An 18,373-nucleotide genomic window follows, 5' to 3' on the forward strand; every position below is an offset into this window, starting at 1 on the left:
CTGCCAGGAGGACCTGTAATGAGCAAAGCATATGGCTTCCCCCATACACGGCTCAGATATAGGGGTGGGCAGCAGGGAAGGGTACAGCAGGGCTCCCCTTTCCCCAGCCCCCCAAGGGAGAGGGAGAGGACGTGCCATGCCACAGCACTGCTTTGCAGTTTCCAGACTGGGCATTTCCCATGGGCAAAGCCTCCCACAGCATCCAGCATCGCCTGGGGCAGTCCGAGTGACACCACCACACCAGGAAGGTGTAGGGTGCACCACCCCCCTGATTTCATCCCACAGCATTCCCAACCCATTTTTGCACATCTGGGGCTCAGTCCTCATGATGTCCTTCACCTTGCTGCCGCAGCTCTGAAGCACGGCTCTCTCCCAGTAGGCACAGATGAGTCCTTCTCCCCCTTTGTATCTCAAGCTGGGCTGGAGGAGTTGGAGGGCCTGTGTTTTATTGCAGAAGAAAGCAAAGCAGTGAGTTCCCACGCTGCCTTTCATCTTCTTCCCCCTGCTCCCGCTGTTCCCACAGCTCCACCAGAGCAGCTGGAGTAGGAGGCAAACACAATCACGCTTCACGCCCCTCCTGTTCGGAGTGGTCCTGCGAGGGCTCCCTCAGGGACCAGACAGGCCTGGGGCGAGTGGGGCAGGACTTGGGACTGCCAGGGGTGCATTCCCACCGAGGGTGGGCACTGCTCCCGCTGCCGGTGGGTGCCCACACTCATCCTGGCAAGGTGACAGAACGCGGCAAGGCACGCTGTCACCCCGCTGTGCCTTCCTCCTCCACTCTCACGTGTGTCCTGCACTCACATCCCCATCACTGTTTCTGGCTCGCTGACCTGCGATCGCTCCATGTGTCCCCCATTAAGTGCTCACCCAACATTTTCCCATTTGGAACATCCCCAGATCTGTTAATTACCAGCTCCTGGTGACTCAACAGAGATCCTGAGCCAGCTCCTTGAAAACTCCCCCTTTATCTGATGCTCAGCTCTTTATACCTAGCAGTTGCTATTTAACATCCTCCCGTGGTGGTGTCAGGGTGGAAGGTTCATTCATACCTGGGCCAGGAGATGGGCACATTTTGGACTCTCCCTGCTATCCCTGAGGCCGATGGCATCCCCTCGTCCCCTGCCACCCCTGTGTTACCAAGTTCTCCTCTGGCTCCTCGCTAGATACATTTTCAACACTTCTTTCACTTCTGCCCTCAAGGCTGGGGGGTTTTGGCTGCTGGAAGTATTTTGCCGTCATTGTGAAACTAGTGTTTTTGAACCTCTGCATCACTCAAGGAGAATCCCAGCTGTTGGAGGCCAGCCCCAGACCTGCAGACAGGGGACACAGCAGGATGGGGCATGGGGGATCCCCAGCCATCGAGGCAGGCCAGCTGGCATGTCCCTGCTGCAGATGCTGTGATATCGAGAGCACTGGGGCTCTTCCAGCCATGCACTGTGTGGGTTCAGTCATTCCTCCCTTGCTGGGTGTGGGCAGGGGCCCCTTTCCTTGGCAGTGGAGCCCTGGTCCTGGGGCTGGTGCGACACCACCCGACCTCTGGTGGCACCAGGAGCCGATGGCAGGGAACCCGTGCCCATCTCCCACGCTGCCATCCCCATCCTGAGCTGCAAAATGGCCTTGCAGAGAGGAAACGAAGCTGGCTGCAAAGCTTGTGTTCAAAACCAGACGTTCAAAGGCTCTTCTGCCCCCGGGGCAAATCCAACCGCAATTAAAAGGGAAGGAAGGCAGGGGAGTGCTCGGTGTGGCATGGAGATGCCTCCTTTGCCATAAATCACCTCTGCGGGCGGTTGGGCAGGCGGCAGCCCTGTTACACCTGCTCTCCCCGCTCCCACAGAACTGCGCCCGCCGGCACTGGGAACGGCAGCTCCCTTCCTGCTTCCCCACATCCTCGCCAAAAAGCAGGAGATCAGGTCAGGGATGCGCTCCTTGTCTCCTGCAGCAAGAAGCTTGGGGGAGAAAGTGCAGGAGAGGCAGAGATGCTGGAGAGATCCCAGTCCCTGTCCCCAGGGCATGGTCCACATCTGTGCAGCACCAAGCTGCGGCTTTATTGAAATCCCTCCCATTGAACGGTTGGTGAAAAAGAGATTTCATCAAAAACAGGATGGAGCACAGCCTGGGAAAACCTGGCCAGGGAACTTGGTCCCCATGGTGTCCCCGAGGGGTCGTGCTGGTTTGGCCACAGGGACCACGCTGAGCCCTTTGGGTGCTGGGTGGCCCCATGTCTCAAAGCCGCTTGGTCTTTGTCCTTGTCTGCAGCAGCAGGAAATCCTTCAGGAAATGTCTCTCTCCATCCTAACCGCATATTTATTTCCTTTTCTTTGCAAGAAATCTCTCTCTTTTGATAAAGCAGGGCTGGAGTGGAAGCGCTGGTCAGCGCCCAGAAGCAGAGGCCATTAATCAGCAGGAGCAGGGCGGGTGCATGCAATGCCTGCCCCAAAGGACGTTGCCTGCAACACCCTGCAAATGTCCCCTGGCCCTGCAAGAGGCAAATAATTATGGCAGGCAGTTGGGAGACCTGGAACAAGTCGGTGCAGCGTTTTACAAGGTGTTTCCCAACCAGCGGGACAGCACACAAGCCAGGAGGCGATGACTCACGGCAGCTGTGTGAGCTGCGAGGGTGGGCACGCTGCGCCTTGGTGATGCTGGGGCGCCAGGCCCCCAGAGGTGGGCGCGTGGAAATGCTCATTCCCGGCTTATTGGAATGATGCATGGGGTTAGCAAACCTGCAGAATGTTGGTTTTTTTTTTTTTTTTTTTTTTTTTTTTTTTTTTTTTTTACCCTAGAACAGCAGGGATTGGGAAGGTTTCTTGACCCTAAAACATGCCAACAGCCATGTGTGCACGGGAGCCCCATAGATGCTGGTTTGAGTCCTGCAGAGGTTTGGGGGTATTGGGAGTGTTTAGTTAAAAAAAAAAAAAAAAGTGGCAGTGCATTTATTTCCCTTCTCCCCCCTGCAAATGGGAGGGCCATTTGGTTATAATTAGGTAATGAGTTAATTAGGATTAATTAGTTAATGTTTGCAAAGCACTTAGGAGATGAAAAGCACCAGTGTAGTGCGGCTTTGTGCATCTTCCTGCTCTTCTAGAGGGCTGCAGGACATTGCTCTGTGTGGGGGCATGCTCCCATTAACCCTTGGTGCCTGGAGCTTTGGGTACTGGGATGAAATCCCATCCCATGAGGATGAGAAGCCTCATCCCATGAAGAGGAAGAGGCCTCTGCCGAGCTTAGCTGGGCCAGGACTGCATCCTGGGGACGTCTTGGCTTCGTGGCGCTGGGGTCCTGGGAGAGCTGGAAGGCACTCGCAGGAGTGGGGAAGGAAAAGAAGCAGGTGTTAACAGCTGCTCTCTGTGCTCTGGCACCCGGTTAAAGCTGACAGAGCTAAAGGTGCCGGAGCCACCCCACCTGGGAAGGACAGATCCAACAGAATGGGTATGGACACGGTTGGGGGCTGCAGCAAGGACAAGGAAAGCCCGGAGCAAACGGAGATGCTCCCAGCCCTGCATGTCCACCCTGCTGAGGCCAAAACCTGCCCTGGCGCAGTGCTAGGAAGCAGGCATGTGTGCTGGGAGCTGCCTGTCCCAGCCTGCCATCCCCGCCTTCGCCCCCTGGCAGCACTGTTTGAACCAGCGGGGAAAATTCCAGCGGCTCGGGGGCCTCCCTTCCTGCCAGCGTCCTCTGGGCACGGCGTGCAGCACAGGGCATCAGGAGGAACCGAATGCCCACGCACCCCCTGATGGGGTTTTCCAGCTCAGCCTGCCCCCTCTCCCTCCTCAGAGGTGACTTGGTCCCTGGTGTCCCCTGCCATGGCTCCTACCAGCTCCTGGCTCCTTCCAGCCCGTGGCTGCAGGGCACATGCGTGCCTGGTCCCCTGCCTCATCCTCCCCAGCTCCTGGCAGCATCTGTGTGACCTGAAAAAGCAAGGAATAGAGGCACGGCGGCAATGTGGGCTCCCTGACCCTCCGGCTGCAGTGGCAGAGCCTGCTGGGCACTCGCACAAGGGTTAACAGGAGGTAACGAAGCCAATTTAAAAATTAACTGGGATTAATTTCCCTGTTTGCCCAAACACACACACCCCGCCGTGCGGTTTCCCTTCATCCACTCTGTCTGCTGCAGGTATGGCTCACACCCCACTCTTGCCCACAACAGGGCTCCAGGCAGGGTGTGCTTCCCTTCCTATAGCGCTAACGAAGGAGCACTAATGAGCTGCAGGGATGCACTGGGGGGACCTCGGGTGCTTCTCCACCTCCAACGAGTGACCCAACACTTAGCAGCTCCGCTCAGAGCTTGGGCACCCCTTGGCCACCTTATGTGTCCCATGGGATGTGGCTCTGCATCACCCAAATTTCCCAGTCCAACCCCAGGTGCTCCAGCCACGTGCTGGGGACACAAATTAAATGATGTGGGCTGGGACCCATGCGTCCAAGTGGCTCCACCATGGGACTGCCGTGCTCACCCCTTCCTCCATCTCCCACTGACTCAGTTTCCCCATCAGTACCTTAAGGGGGAACCTGCTCCAGAAAGGGAAGAGTTCCAGAGACTGGCCTCCATCTGTGTTTCCCCCCCCCCCAAAAAAAAAAAAAAAGGAAAAAAAAGGTAAAAAAGGGTATTTTGATGTCAGCTGAGCAGGGTTTACTTAAACCATGGAAAAAAACAGATATTGGTTCCTAGAGGGACTCGGGGATGTGAAGGGACATTCCCAGCCCCCTGGCACAAAGGCAGGGCTGCGTGCCCGGGTAGCCTGGGTGCTTCTTCCCCGCCACGTGCCGCAGGCTGGGGCGAAGCGGGCGCGCGAGCTGGGCGCGATGCCGGCCGAGCCGCCCCTTCCCCGCTCCGACAGCGCTTTGATGATTTAATTTCAGCATTTCTTCAGTCCCCAGCGGGTCCTGGAGGGGAGACAAGACCTGAATTCCTAATGCAGAAAAACAAGCAGAAAAAACAAACCCCTGCGGTTGGCTTTTTTTTTTTTTTTTTTTTTCCAGCCTTTCGGGCCGTCCTCCCGCACGGGCGAGGAACAAAGAGGGCGGTTATTCCCCCCGCCGGGGGGGGGACGCGGGGCAGGAGGGGCTGCGCTGGGGGGTTCGGGGGGACGCAGGGGGCTCGGCAGCCAAAGCAAAGCCTTGTTCGCTTTGGCTGCTGGCCAGCGGCGGGCCTGACTTTTGTGCTGCCTCTGAAATGTGCAGCTCAACCCCCAGGGCATCGCTCTCCCCCCCCCCCCATCCGGCTCCTTCCTTCCTCCCCGAGCCCCCGCTGAGAGCCCCTCTGGTGTGAGGGGTTTGGGAGAGGGACCCCCTGGTACGCCCCCAGAGCTCGGACGGGGCTTTCCGCCATCCGTTCCCGATTATTTTGTGTCTCCACACGGCTTCTGGGGTCTCCCGGCGCTGGCCTGTCACCGCCGCAGCTCCCCCAGTTTTTGGCCAAATTGATAAGATCTGGGGGAAAAAGGCGGCGTTTTCCCAACAATACATTTTTGGGGACATCAGCCCTGCCTTGCGTTCCAGCGGCTTCACAGCTGCCCTGGTGCTGCAGGGAGCAGCCCGGGGGGTGCAGAGGGACCCGGCCCCCCCCCCGGCACCCCACAGCCGGGGCTGAGCACCCCACGGGGCCCTGCCCCACGCTAGTGTCACCCCCAGTGTCCCCTCAGCCCTTGTCCCCTGGGGAATGGGGACAAAACAGGGACGAGAAGGGGGAGAGGTGGGTGGAGGGAGGGATGGACGGAGAGATGGAGGGATGGACAGAGGGACGGGTGGATGGGTGGGCGGATGGAGGGACGGATGGATGGAGGAGCAGAGGGGAGGATGGACAAACGACCGGACAACGGGGCTGAGGGACGGCAGGAGTGACCAGACGGAGGGATGGACGGACAGACGGCTGGAGGGGGCTGGCCGGGAGGGGGCCCGCGGGAGGGGGACGGCCGGGGGCCCGATGGCCAGGCCGCAGCCCCGGGCACCGGAGCGGCACCGACAGCGGGGGGGAGGCACCGGGGGGGACCCGGGCACGGCCCCGAGCCCGCAGCGAAGCCGCCTCAGCGCCGCGGCCCCTTTAAGCGCCTCCCCCTCCGACCCCCCCGCGGGCGGGAGGTGGTGCGGGCCGCTGGGCGGGGGACAATGGGGCGGGGGCGGCACCACTGTGGCTGCGGGGGGGGGAGGCAGGAAGTGCCGCGCGGCCCCGCCTGCTCCTCCTCCTCCTCCTCCTTCTCCTCCTCCTCCTCCTCCTCCTCCTCGCCCACCCCCTGCCCGTCGCGGCGGGGAGCGCTGCGAGGTGGCCGCGGGCTCGCTGGCACCGGGGGCACCGGGCACCGGCACCGCCTGCGGCTGGGTGAGGGCAGCGGGCGCCGCCGGCTCGGAGCAGGCGGGGGGCGGCCTCGAACCCGGGACCTGCGGGTGGGGCGCGGAGCCGGGGCCGGGATTCGAACCCGGGTCCTTTCGGGGCGGCCTCGGCCCGGGGCTCCCCCACTGCGGCCCCGCGGGCAGCCCCGGCCCCGCCGACCCCCGGCTCCCCCGTGCCCGCCGCACCCCAGGCCCCCCTCCCCGGTTCTCCCTTTCGCAGCCCACCACTGGTTCCCCCCACTGCAGCCCCACTCGCAGCCCACCCCCCAGTTTCCCCCACCGCAGCCCCATTTGCAGCCCTCCTCCCCAGTTTCCCCCCGCTGCAGCCCCCACGGGTGCTCTCAGCCCCGGGTCCCCCCCCGGGCGGCCTCGCCCCCCGCCCGGCCATGGCTTGCAGCCTGAAGGACGAGCTGCTGTGCTCCATCTGCCTGAGCATCTACCAGGACCCGGTGAGCTTCGGCTGCGAGCACTACTTCTGCCGGCGGTGCATCACCGAGCACTGGGTGCGCCAGGAGCCCCAGGGCGCCCGCGACTGCCCCGAGTGCCGGCGCACCTTCGCCGAGCCCACCCTGGCGCCCAGCCTCAAGCTGGCCAACATCGTGGAGCGCTACAGCGCCTTCCCTCTGGACGCCATCCTGGGGGCCCAGCGCAGCCCCTTCCCCTGCAAGGACCACGAGAAGGTCAAGCTCTTCTGCCTCACCGACCGCGCCGTCGTCTGCTTCTTCTGCGACGAGCCTGCCGTGCACGAGCAGCACCAGGTCACCAACGTGGACGATGCCTTCGAGGAACTGCAGGTGGGTGGGTGGGTGTCCGGCCCTGCCCGGCCAGGGGTCCGGGTGCTGTCCCTCTTGTCCCCCCTGCCCAACTGCGCTGAGCTGCCCTACCAACATCTGTCCGTCTGTCTGTCCCTGTGCCTCGGGGCAGTGTGTCCCTGTCTGCCTGCCCACGTGCACCTTAGCTGGAGCTCTCTCTGTTCGCATGTGGGTCTGGGGAGCTGCTCCCCATAAAATTCCCCTTTCTGTCCATGCATTCAGCATGTCTCTACCCCGGTGCTGCTGTGCAGGTGCTGGCACCCAACGGGCACAGTCCTTCCTCCGTCCCCAAACCCACAGGGCTGCCGTTTCGAGGGAGCTTTGTGCCCGTGCCTGCGGGGAGGCAGCCAGGCGCTGACCTTCACAGGCACCGACTCATCCCCTTGCTGCCGTCAGCGCCCGGTGATGCCCCGGTAAACATTTGTGGGGCCACCCTGTGGTCCTGAGGGGGCTGGGGGGTTCCCAGCACCTCTGGCAGCTGGCAGTGCTGGTGAAGCTCAGCCTGGGGCTTCAGGAGCCCGGGACCTGCAAGAAGCTTTGCTTTTCCCCTAAATCCCGTGGGTTGTCTTTGTCTTTGTCTTTTCTTAACGCTGCCAGGTCCCCCAGCTCACAGCCCCACCATGCATGGGTGCAAGCAGCCCCCCTCCCGCCCCCCCGGTTGCAGTGGGGAACTGGGCAGACTGGTCAGACTGGGCTGCAAGCTGGGTCTGAGTGCCTGCCTGTGTTGCAGCGGGAGCTGAAGGAGCAGCTCCAGGGCCTGCAGGAGAGCGAGCGAGGCCACACCGAGGCCCTGCACCTCCTCAAGCGGCAGCTGGCAGAGACCAAGGTAGGAGTGGGGATGCACTCAGTGTCCCCAGGGGTCCTGAGGCAGGACTCTGTTACCCCTCCAGCCCTTTATTGTGGGCGGAATCGCTTTAAATCTGTTCCCCTGCCCTGTCCCTGCTGTGCACTGGGGCTTTGCAGCTGCTGGAGTGGTCGTACCCCCCAGCACAGCCCCGTGTCTCCGTGCTGTCCCCCTGCTCCTTGATTCCTTTGCTGGGTGGGCACAGGAGTGAGCCTCACCAGCCCAGTTCTGGGACCTCCAGTCACCCTACAGACACACCAAGACCCAAATCTTGCTGACTGTGCCCTATTTCCCTTCCCTGGCCATGCGTAGCCCTGTGGCAGGCTGGCCCCTGCGCCTTGTCGCTTATTTCCCCATTTCATTTAGCACCTTCCTCTTTCTGCTTGCTTGGGCATTATTTGCGGAGGGGCCTGCTGTTCACACTGCCCTTCTCCCTCAGCTTCATGTCCACTCCCCGTTACCAGCTGTGGGGCAGAGGGTGGGTTATCTGGACTCCACCGCGTACCCGCTCAGGTGCTCAAAAACACACCTGGGGCATCCCCAGCAGTGTTTGCAGTGGGTCAGTGTTGGCCTGGACAGGCAGGGGGCTACAGACCCCACCACGCTGGGGCTTTCTGTGGGGCTCACGCCCACCCATACCCCCCAGTCATCGGCCAAGAGCCTGCGGGCGACCATTGGGGAGGCCTTTGAGCGGCTGCACCGGCTGCTGCGGGAGCGGCAGAAGGCGATGCTGGAGGAACTGGAGGCAGACACGGCACGGACACTGACCGACATCGAGCAGAAGATCCAGCGCTACAGCCAGCAGCTGCGCAAGGTGCAGGAGGGCAGCCAGATCCTGCAGGAGCGCCTGGCCGAGGCTGACAAGCATGCCTTCCTGGCCGGCGTCGCCTCCTTGTCCGAGAGGTGGGTGTGTGGGTGGCCAGGGTCCGGGGTGCCCAGCGTGGGACCTCGCCAACCAGCGCCTCTCCTGCAGGCTCAAGGGGAAGATCCACGAGACCAACCTCACCTACGAGGACTTTCCTACCTCCAAGTACATGGGCCCGCTGCAGTACACCATCTGGAAATCTCTCTTCCAGGACATCCACCCGGGTGAGGATGGAGTGGGGGGTTACCCAGTGAGGGTGAGGACGAGCCCACAGGGACATTCCTGTCCCCAGTGGGAGCTGGGGGGAGGTGTGTGGGGGAGGACAAGCGGCTTCTGCAGAGCTGCTTCGGCTGCCGAAAGCCACCTGCATGCCCCCAAGGTGGGTGCACAGCTGGGTGGGGGTCCCAGGGGTGCTGACAGCCGCCCCTCCCTGCAGTGCCGGCGGCGCTGACACTGGACCCCGGCACAGCCCACCAGCGCCTCATCCTCTCTGACGACTGCACCATCGTGGCTTATGGCAACCTGCACCCGCAGCCACTGCAGGACTCGCCACGGCGCTTTGATGTGGAGGTGTCGGTGCTGGGCGCAGAGGCTTTTGGCGGCGGTGTGCACTACTGGGAGGTGGTGGTGTCTGAGAAGACGCAGTGGATGATCGGGCTGGCACACGAGGCCGTCACCCGCAAGGGCAGCATCCAGATCCAGCCCAGCCGGGGCTTTTACTGCATCGTCATGCACGATGGGAACCAGTACAGCGCCTGCACCGAGCCCTGGACCCGACTCAACGTCAAAAGCAAGCTGGAGAAGGTGGGCGTCTTCCTGGACTATGACAAGGGGCTGCTCATCTTCTATAACGCCGACGACATGTCCTGGCTCTACACCTTCCGGGAGAAGTTCCCTGGCAAGCTCTGTTCCTACTTCAGTCCCGGGCAGAGCCACGCCAACGGCAAGAACGTCCAGCCCCTGCGCATCAACACCGTCCGCATCTAGTGGGGTATGCGCCCTGCTGGGACACCTGAGGATGGGCACGAGCCTGGGGCAGTGGCCGTGGGACAGGGGATGCTGCCCTGCCCGCGGGGTGCAGCAGTGCTCACTCGGGTTGCCTGGGCAAGAGAAGGCTTGCACTGCCCTGCTGGGGCCGGATCCTGCTCGGCATCACCCACCCTCAAGCCCGAGCTGACTCTGGGCACCGGGCAGGATGCGGCCGGTGCCTCCCAGTCCTGTGCTTCCACACGCGGCTCTGCAGGTCCGTCCCTGCCCTAGCCGCTGCAATAAAAGGTGGATTTGGAGCAAAGGGGCTGGGTGGTGCAGCCCCTGTGCGGGGTGGGGGCACCCCCGGGGCGTGGGTGATGCTGTGCCGTAGTGCCCTGTGCCGTCCGTAATATGTCGTGTCCTCCTGTACCACGGTGTGCCATGGTGTGCACTGTGACACCCCGGGCTGTGCTTTGCTGTGACGTGTCGTGCCGTGCCATGCTGCACCCTGTGCTGTTGCTGCTGCATCGCGTGCCCTGTGCCAGTCGGTGCTGTGCTGGGCTGTGCCGTGCTGTGCGTACTGCACCGTGCTGTGCTGCACCGTGCCGTGCCATGCCGTGTGTTGTGCACCGTGCCATGGCTCTGCGGTGTGTGCTGTGCTGTGCCGTGGTGTTGCTGGGCTGTGCCATGCTGTGTGGCACGGCGCCGTGTGCCAGGCCGGGCCCTGCCCAGCCTCCTGGGACTGGCAGGTGCAGCCCTGGGGGCCGGGCTGGAGGGGACCAGGCTGGAGGGTTGGGGGGCACACAGTGCGTTAGGGGACAGGAGGAGCACGGCGGGGCTGTGGGGGGGCTGTGCCGGGCAGAGGGCGCGCTGTATGGCGGGTGGGATATAGGGCTGCTTGGTGTCTGTACGGGGGAGGTGTGGAGGGGGCGTGATATGTGGGGGACGTGGTACATGGGGGGGGGGAGGGATGGGGGTGTGGGGGCTGGGTGCGTGAGGGGTAGGGGGTGTGATGTGGAGGGACGCGATGTACAGGGGGTGCGATGTGAGGGGTGGGGGGTGTGATACGGGCTGTGGGGGGTGTGGTGTACGGGACATAATGCATAGAGGTGTGCTGTGGGGGCGTGATACTTGGGGGTGTGTTATGGGGGGGCACGCTGTGTAGGGACGTTATGTTTCCGGGCTGTGATATATGGGGTGTGCTGTCCGGGGGCGCGATGCCGGGGCCGGGCCTGCCGGTGCCGTTCGTGGTGGCGGTGCCGTTACCGGCCGGGCCCGCCCCGCTCCCCGCCCGCCCGCCAGGCGGCGCTGTCGGGTCCGGCCCGCGAGGGCGCATGCGCGCTGGGGGAGGGGCGCGGGCCGTGCGGGCGCGCGCCGGGCGGGGCGGGGCGGGGCGCGGCCGCCATCTTGCCGCGGGCAGGGCCCGGCCGGCAGCGGGGCCGCGGGGGTCGGTGCGGGCCGGGGGGGGGCCGGGCCGCCCCCCGAGGCCCTGCCGCAGCCATGGAGCCGAGCGGCGGGCGGAAGGAGAGGCCGAAGCCCCGGGAGCCGGCGGCCCGGCTGGAGAAGGCGAAGCAGAAGTCGGCGCAGCAGGAGCTGAAGCAGCGGCAGCGGGCGGAGGTGGGCGGGGGGCGCCGGGGCCGGGTCCCGGGGGGCTCCTCCCGGTGCCCCCGCGCCGGGGCCGGGCCTCGCCTCACCGCCCGCCGCCTGTCCCCGCAGATCTACGCGCTGAACCGGGTGATGACGGAGCTGGAGCAGCAGCAGTTCGACTCCTTCTGCAAGCAGATGCAGGCCCCCAGCGAGTGAGGGGCGGCGCCCCCGGCCCGCTGCCGGCACCCGCCCCTCGCCACCGCGTTATTTATTACTTCGCCTCGAAGAGCAACTTTTTTCCTTTTTTTTCCTTTTTTTCTTAATAAAAGCAGTGGTTGTTCCGCACTTGTCTGGCTCCTGGTTGTGCTGAGCTGCGCTGTGGGCTCGGTGTGGGGAGGCCTCGCGGTGCTGGCAGGCTCGGTGGGAACGGCGCGGGGGCAGCGGCGGCCGAGCCCCCCCCGGGAGCACGGGGCCGGCCCGGGGCTGGGGGCAGCGGCCCCGAGCCAGAGCAGCTGCAGGCGGCGGCCGCCAGCTCCGGCTGGCCTAGGCCTCGTCCCGCGGGCCCCGCACCCGCCGTGTCCCTGCCAAGCCAAGCAGCGCCTGTTTACAGCGGCGCGGGGCCGCCGGGGTCCCCCAGGCGCTTGTCCCGCAGTCCTGACCGGGACGGGGTCGTTTCTGTCCAGGTCCCGCTCGCAGCTGCTCGCGCTGCAGGAGCCTCCCCAGGGGCCCGAGCTGCAGATTTGCTCTGGTTTCCTCTGCTGCTCGGCGCAAGGTTTGACCTTCGCTTCCTTCCTCCACCCACACGCCCTCCGCTTTCCAGCCGCGGGCAGGCTCACACGCGGCAGTTGTTCTCCAGCTTTTATTTCCAGAGAGTTCGGCCGGCAGGTTTCAAGTTCCATTTTTCCCTTCTACATTCCTCCCTCCCTCCCACACCTCATCAAGCGAGCGCAGAAAGGAAAAAAAGAACACGGCTGAGATATTATTTCCCTGTGGTGATGAGTAAAAAATAAATACCGGAACACTCCCTGTGTCTCAGGGCTGGGTTTTGGGGAGAACCGGGCCCAGCTTTGTTGCACTCTGGAGATTTGATCGGTGGCTTCCTCCCAGCCCAGCGCGAGGGGACAGCCGGGCCCCACTGCCCTCTCCAGGGTTGTTTCCTCACCGTGGTTGGGATCTTGGGTGTAAACATGCCACAATTACACGCTGGCAATAAATTACTGTGTACAGTGGGAACGTGTCAGCTGTGTGAGCATCACCTTGATTCACATCTCAGCTGCCGCCCCAGGGCTATGCACCGGGGACAGCCTAGGAACCGTCTGGGGAGGGTTTTTGGGTCAAATCCCCCAGGAAAGGGGGAAAGCGGCCTCCAGAGTGGAGTTGTTCTTCTGGCTGTGGCTGCGGATTCGCCCAGCACTGCAGGGACGAGGGCACGGGCAGGGCAGTTTGGAGCAGGCAGCTCTCCTGAATCTGAGAGCTTCCCTCTGCGGGAGCTCAACTATTTTCTTTTCTAAGCAGGCTCTGCTGCAGCTGGGAAAACACTTGAAGGGGGTGAGTGGTGGCGTTTCCCTCTCCAGGGGCTGCAGCGTTGCGCCTGCCAGGCTGGGTTTGGCTTCCGCTGCCGCCGCTTTCCCCAGGAAGAGCTAAGGAAAGTGGGGAGACGAGACACCCCGGTGCTGGCACCCGAGAGCGGGGGAGAGGAGAGCTTTACTGCGTGTTCGGTGGAGCGTAAGGCCGGAGCAGTCCTCACCAGGGCGGCCGCCACTTCGCCCTTAGGCTTTGCAGCTCCAGATGGCAAAGGGGGAGAAGATGTAAGACGCCGACCAGGCGAGGTAGTAGATGGAAGTGACCGTCGTGGGCAAGAGCAGCACAGCCAGAATGCCTGTGAGGGAGAACCATCAGCACCCAGGGCAGAGCAGCACGTTTGTGCCTTGTGCGGCAGCGCTGGGTGGCAGAGCTCGACCGGCCTTATTGCCTGGATCGCTGCCAGACTTCCCTGTCCTTACCTCCAGCATAGATCACCTTCTTCCAGAGCTGAGACTCCAGCACCTTGTCATGGGGGTAGAAGCCCCGGTCGACCATGAAGAGGATCATGACAATGGCAGTGACACGCAGCAGCATGATGTTGCCGCCCGTCAGCAGGAAGATGCTCACCAGCAGCGAGGAGGCGTAGGGGCAGGGCAGCCCCCGGTAGGTGAAGGGGATCTCTGTGGGGTGCGACACACTCAGCCGGGTGCCAAACAGGGCGCAGCCACCCCGTGAAGTGCCACCACTCCCCAAAGCCCCCAGCTCACCGCTGGAGAAGAAGCAGAGGCGAGCGAAGACAGCCAGCACGTAGGCGATGGCCAGCAGCCCGTCCAGCACACCCTGCGTCTGCAGCAGCAGCGCCGTGGCCAGCCCAAAGGAGGTGAAGTCAGCAAAATCATCCATCTTGGCACCTGTGGGCAGTGAGTGGGCGGCTGCTGGGGCGGGGACAGCTCCTGGCAGCCCCCCTTTGCACGGTCCCGGTCCCGGGGTGGTCACTCACCCAGCGCTGAGCAGGCATTGAGCTGGCGGGCGACGGCTCCGTCGGCCAAATCGAGCAGAAAGCCCCCGAGGAGCAGCCAGCAGGAGTGCTGATAGTGCCTGGGGAAGTAGGGGGAAGGTGGTGAGTCCTGTGGCAGCACCGATTTAACTGGATTTACCCTTTTTTTTTTGGCTGCTCCCCACCTGTTCAGGCTGCAGAGGATGGAGGAGAGCCCCATGATCAGGTTCGCCATGGAGAGCGCGTTGGCAGCATTTTTCCGGACAGACTCCAGTGCCTGCGCCCGTCCCACCTGCTTGCTCAGGAACAGCTTCTTGGTGTACTGGAAGATACCTGCAAGCCACCGAGACGCCGGTCAAGGGCTCAGCCCCTCGGTGACAGGTTTCTGGCTGGGATTTATTTAAGCACCCGAGGTAGCAGGTCGGTGCTCGGAGCCGAAGCCCCGAAGCCCCCTTCCAGCGTTGGGAAGGGGCCAGCGGAGGTTTTGGGGTGCTCCCCCCCAGCAGGAGCCTTCGCGGTGCGCCTTCCCCCTCCTCCTCCTCCCGGCTCGGCGCGGGTCACAACCGAAGCACCGCTCCCCAAACCGTTTTTGCACAGCTTGTTTTTTTGCAAGCGCTGCAGGGGGAAGCCCCTGCCTCCGTCTGCCCGCGGGAGGCGAGATAAAAAAGTGAAACGATAACAAAATAACAAAATAACAAAACAAAACAAAACCAAAACCAAGACCAAACCCAAGCTTAGAATAAAAGCCAACCCCAGTGTTAAGCTCTATTGATCTTATATACCTATAGGGCTACGCTTTAGAGAAAGTGTTAAGGGTCATGTCCTACTAGTGTGTTTTGCACCCTGCCTTTGCCGTGGTCCCAAAGCCAGGCAAGCTGGTGACATCCTTCATCTGAAAGAAAACAGCATGTCAGAGCACAACAAGAGCCACAACCGCTCGCCCCCCCGCCGCCGCAGCCCCCGCCATCCCGCGGGGCTGAGACCGAGCCAGCTCGTGGCGGCCAGGCACGACGAGCCCCCCGGCCACCGGGCGCTGCCACCTGCAGAAAGGAAGGAAATTTCCCGTTCTCCGAGCCGGGCTGTGAGCGGGGTGAGGTGCCGCACCGCCGACCTTTGGCCACCCCACCCTGGGCCGCACTGCCGGGGTTTCGGGCTGATCTGAGTGGGCGGGGATGGAAAAACACCCCAAAAAAAGCCGTTGAACGGTGCCCTGCAGGGGTAAATTTCACCGTCCCTCCTGCCCCATTCTTTTTTTCGTGCAAGAAACGGTGTTTTTGGGGGGACTGCAGTTGTGCATCGTGCCATCCCCCCGTGCTGGGGCTGAGCCGGTGGGTGTGGGGTCTCTCCATTCTCTGGGGAGGGGAGCAGCCTTCATGGCGGCAAAAACAGGCAAAAAGCGGCGGTTTTGGTTCTGACCGAGGTGACAGCTTGTCCGAAGCAAAGCCCTCAGGTGGTGAATTCCTTTGCAAACCCTGTCCCGTCCCCGCACTGGGCAGGATCAGGCCCTGGGCAGGGTTAGTGGCACCGTCGCGCTCTGCCAGCATCACAATGCCCAGGCATCACCACGGCACCCAAACTTGTCCGTTTTTGGTGTTCCCAGCCCCAAAAGCAAAGGGATGGGGTGAGAGGGATGGCAGGGCAAGGGGGGAGCTGCCCCACATCCCGCCCAGCCCCGTGCTGCGGGCAGCGCTCTGCACAGCAATTTCTGTGAGGAAAAAGGGCGGATTTGGCTCTTTCCATGCGGCGTTACGGGGGCCTGCTCCAAACTGGGAGTTCTCAGCGACAAGAAGGAGGGTTTTCCAAAGGAGGCGCAGGCTCGCCTTCTTGTTTTATTCAAGCTGCCTCTTTCTGTAATTTTCTGCCCCGATTTGAAGGGCTGAGCGAGCTGTGCCGCTGGCTGCCGGCCCGGTTTGCCGCTGCCCGCCCAGCCGAGCGCGACACCGGCCCCGCAGGAGAGCGTGGAGCAGCTCTGTGCCAGCACCTTAAAGCTTTCTCTTATCCCCTTCCCCCCCAAACCACCCAGTGCCAGCGACCCCCGACCAGCCTCACTTGGCCGATGACCACCACGAATCCCTGTTTTGTGTTAAACCACCAAAACCAGTGATTTTTCAGGGGGAAGCCTTGTGCTGGGGGCAAGCGTTGTTGGGGCGTCGAGGCGGGACTTACCGGCCGGCGGTGACACCATCCACATGGCCGCAGCACCGGGGACACCCCAGGGAGGGAAACTGAGGCAGGGGCGGCAGGGCCGGCGCTGGCCCCGTGTGGCAGCACCGCGTTATATAGGGATCGGCTTCGCCGGGAACCGGCTGAGTCACCGGGGGGGTGGGTCCGGCCAGAGGACACGGGGGTTTTCGGAGGCGGCTGGCACCACCGGCGAGGGAGGAGCTGCCCAGGGGCCGAGCTGGCCACGTGCCAGTGCCAGGCTCAAAGTGTCCACGCCAGCCTCAAAGGAGCCGTGCCAGGCTCACAGCGCCCGTGCCAGGACCAAAGTTCCCAAGAGAGGCTTGCAGCGCGTGTGCCAGCTTTGCACCACCCCTGCCAGGCTTGCAGCACCCATGCCAGCCTTGAAGCACCCTTGTTGGCCTTGCAGCACCCATGCCAGCCTTGAAGCACCCTTGTTGGCCTTGAAGCACCCATGCCAGCCTTGAAGCACCCTCGTTGGCCTTCAAGCAACCATGCCAGCCTTGAAGCACCCTTGTTGGCCTTGCAGCACCCATGCCAGCCTTGCAGCACCCATTGCAGCCTTGAAGCACCCATGCCAGCCTTGAAGCACCCTTGCTGGCCTTCAAGCAACCATGCCAGCCTTGAAACACTCACACTTGCCTTGAAACACCCATGCCAGGCTCAGAGCTCCTGTTCCAAGCTTGCGGCACCCATGCCAGGCTCACAGCACCCTTGTCAGGCTCACAGCACCCATGCCAGGCTTGCACCACCCGCTCCAGGCTCAACCCCCACCAGCCCCACAGCACCCGCACCGTGGTGCAGCCCCTGTCCCGTGCCCCCTCTGCCACCTGGGCCTGGCACGTTGCCCCACGTGGTGTCCCCCTGCCTCGGGGGGATCGGGGCACCATGGTGCCCACCCTTCTGGTAAGGAACCACCGGCTCAGCCTGCAGCCAGCGCCCATCCTGTCCCCACCGTCCCTGGCCTCCTGAGGGCGTCACCGGTTGTGCAAGGTTGTCACGAGCCGGGGCGGCCTCAGCTGCCGGAGCAAAGGGCCCGCGCGGGGACCAAAGGTCCCCCAGGCACACTGACAAGGGCCAATAAAACCATACAGCCCCGCGGCAGGACAGGGATGGGGATTTTCCACCCGACTCGGGGTGGCCCCATCCTCGTGGGGACACGGGGGTCCCTGCCGGGACGGGACGGGGGAAGCAGGGGGCCCATGCGTGCCAGCCGCGGCGGGGCCGCCGTCAAAGGGCCCTTTGTTCCCGGTCACGCGCCGCGGCCGGCGGTTGCGAGGCGACGGCCAGGCCGGGAGGGCAGGAGGCGGCGAGCGAGAGCCGGGCCCAGGGCCTCCGTTGTGGCCGCACGCCAGGGACGGGGCACCCGGAGGGGCCCACCCCATGGCATCAGGGCACCTTGGGGTGCTTGTGCCCATAGTGCCTGCCTGTCTTTGAGAGCCTGTCCGTTCCCCCCCAGCTTCAGGGTGTTTCGGGGTGCCCATCACCGTGGCCTCAGGGTTCCATCAGGGAGGAGCCGATTCTCGTGGTGGCAGGACACCTCAGGGTGCTCATCCCCGTGTCACCTGGGTGTCTCTGGGTGCCCACCAGGGCACCTGGGGGGCTGGGGGATGACACATGGCATCAGGGCCCCTTAGGGGGGCCCGTCCCTGGGACATCGGGATCCTGCTGTGTACCCATCCCCATGGCATCAGGGTGTCACTGGGTGCCCATCGCCACGGCATCAGGGCACCTTGGGGGCCCATCACTGTGCTGTCAGGGCACCTTGGGGAGTATGGGGACAGCTTCCCCATGGCACAAGGGAGGCCTCAGAAGGGCCCATCCCCATGGCCTCAGGGTGCCTTGGGGAGGAGGATGGAGCCCATCCTTGTGGCACCGGGGCACCTCATGGTGCTCATGGCGTCAGGGTGCCATGGGACAGAGGTCCTTGCCCTGTGGGTCTCACTGCATCTCGAGGGACCCATCAGCACAGCTTCAGGGCACCCCGGGGTGCTTGTCCCCATAGTGCCTGGGTATCCCCGGGCTTCCTCTGGGCCCATCCCCGTGGTGTTTGGGTGTCTCTGGGTGCTCATCCCCACGGCACTGCGGTGTCTCTGGGCGCACATCCCCGTGGCACCTGGGCACAGCCACGGGTGCAGCCGCGCTCCCCGCGTCCGCTCTGCCAGTGCCATCTGCTGGCAAAGGCGGCCGCTTGTGCCAGGCGCCGCACGTGCCAGGCTGCACACACACGCGTGTGCACACCCGCTCTCCCCCAGCACACGGGACACA

General features: G+C 63.5%; 3 protein-coding genes across 8 annotated transcripts; 2 read left to right on the forward strand and 1 right to left on the reverse strand.

The window, feature by feature from the left end:
• Positions 1-6,183: 6,183 nt before the first annotated feature.
• On the forward strand, positions 6,184-10,138 carry TRIM62 (tripartite motif containing 62). Its single transcript, XM_084495342.1, has 5 exons — positions 6,184-7,120; positions 7,869-7,964; positions 8,629-8,885; positions 8,956-9,071; positions 9,284-10,138. Exons 1-5 carry the CDS (start codon positions 6,713-6,715, stop codon positions 9,832-9,834), a joined length of 1,428 nt encoding a protein of 475 aa, XP_084351468.1. The 5' UTR covers positions 6,184-6,712; the 3' UTR covers positions 9,835-10,138.
• Positions 10,139-11,223: 1,085 nt separating this feature from the next.
• Positions 11,224-11,748, forward strand: SVBP (small vasohibin binding protein). Its single transcript, XM_084495349.1, has 2 exons — positions 11,224-11,433; positions 11,533-11,748. Exons 1-2 carry the CDS (start codon positions 11,317-11,319, stop codon positions 11,617-11,619), a joined length of 204 nt encoding a protein of 67 aa, XP_084351475.1. The 5' UTR covers positions 11,224-11,316; the 3' UTR covers positions 11,620-11,748.
• A 500-nt stretch (positions 11,749-12,248) lies between these two features.
• On the reverse strand, positions 12,249-16,239 carry TMEM269 (transmembrane protein 269). 6 transcript variants are annotated; one of them, XM_084495344.1, is made up of 8 exons: positions 16,091-16,179; positions 14,752-14,816; positions 14,110-14,257; positions 13,928-14,025; positions 13,695-13,838; positions 13,407-13,607; positions 13,151-13,282; positions 12,249-12,577 (listed from the first exon to the last, which is right to left on the reverse strand). In XM_084495344.1, exons 2-7 carry the CDS (start codon positions 14,807-14,809, stop codon positions 13,173-13,175), a joined length of 759 nt encoding a protein of 252 aa, XP_084351470.1. In that variant the 5' UTR covers positions 14,810-14,816; positions 16,091-16,179; the 3' UTR covers positions 12,249-12,577; positions 13,151-13,172. The 6 variants fall into 6 exon arrangements, with proteins under 6 accessions (XP_084351470.1, XP_084351471.1, XP_084351469.1 ...); XM_084495345.1 differs by lacking the exon at positions 14,752-14,816 and having other exon boundaries at positions 16,091-16,239; XM_084495343.1 differs by having other exon boundaries at positions 12,249-13,282.
• Positions 16,240-18,373: the final 2,134 nt, after the last annotated feature.

Source organism: Aythya ferina, assembly GCF_964211825.1.
Source record: "Aythya ferina genome assembly, chromosome: 21".
Taxonomy (NCBI): Eukaryota; Metazoa; Chordata; class Aves; order Anseriformes; family Anatidae; genus Aythya; species Aythya ferina.

What these genes read in the sequence shown, in the direction of transcription:
- TRIM62 (XM_084495342.1), top strand. Translation starts at nt 6,713, where the DNA reads ATGGCTTGCAGCCTGAAGGACGAGCTGCTGTGCTCCATCTGCCTGAGC. An exon ending in GGCAGCTGGCAGAGACCAAG is followed by an intron (nt 7,965 to 8,628) that starts GTAGGAGTGGGG and finishes CATACCCCCCAG; the next exon opens with TCATCGGCCAAGAGCCTGCG. An exon ending in GTCGCCTCCTTGTCCGAGAG is followed by an intron (nt 8,886 to 8,955) that starts GTGGGTGTGTGG and finishes CCTCTCCTGCAG; the next exon opens with GCTCAAGGGGAAGATCCACG.
- SVBP (XM_084495349.1), top strand. Translation starts at nt 11,317, where the DNA reads ATGGAGCCGAGCGGCGGGCGGAAGGAGAGGCCGAAGCCCCGGGAGCCG. An exon ending in AGCAGCGGCAGCGGGCGGAG is followed by an intron (nt 11,434 to 11,532) that starts GTGGGCGGGGGG and finishes CTGTCCCCGCAG; the next exon opens with ATCTACGCGCTGAACCGGGT.
- TMEM269 (XM_084495344.1), bottom strand. Translation starts at nt 14,809, where the DNA reads ATGTCACCAGCTTGCCTGGCTTTGGGACCACGGCAAAGGCAGGGTGCA. An exon ending in GCAGGGTGCAAAACACACTA is followed by an intron (nt 14,258 to 14,751) that starts GTAGGACATGAC and finishes GGTGGCTTGCAG; the next exon opens with GTATCTTCCAGTACACCAAG. An exon ending in CCTCTGCTTCTTCTCCAGCG is followed by an intron (nt 13,608 to 13,694) that starts GTGAGCTGGGGG and finishes CGCACCCCACAG; the next exon opens with AGATCCCCTTCACCTACCGG.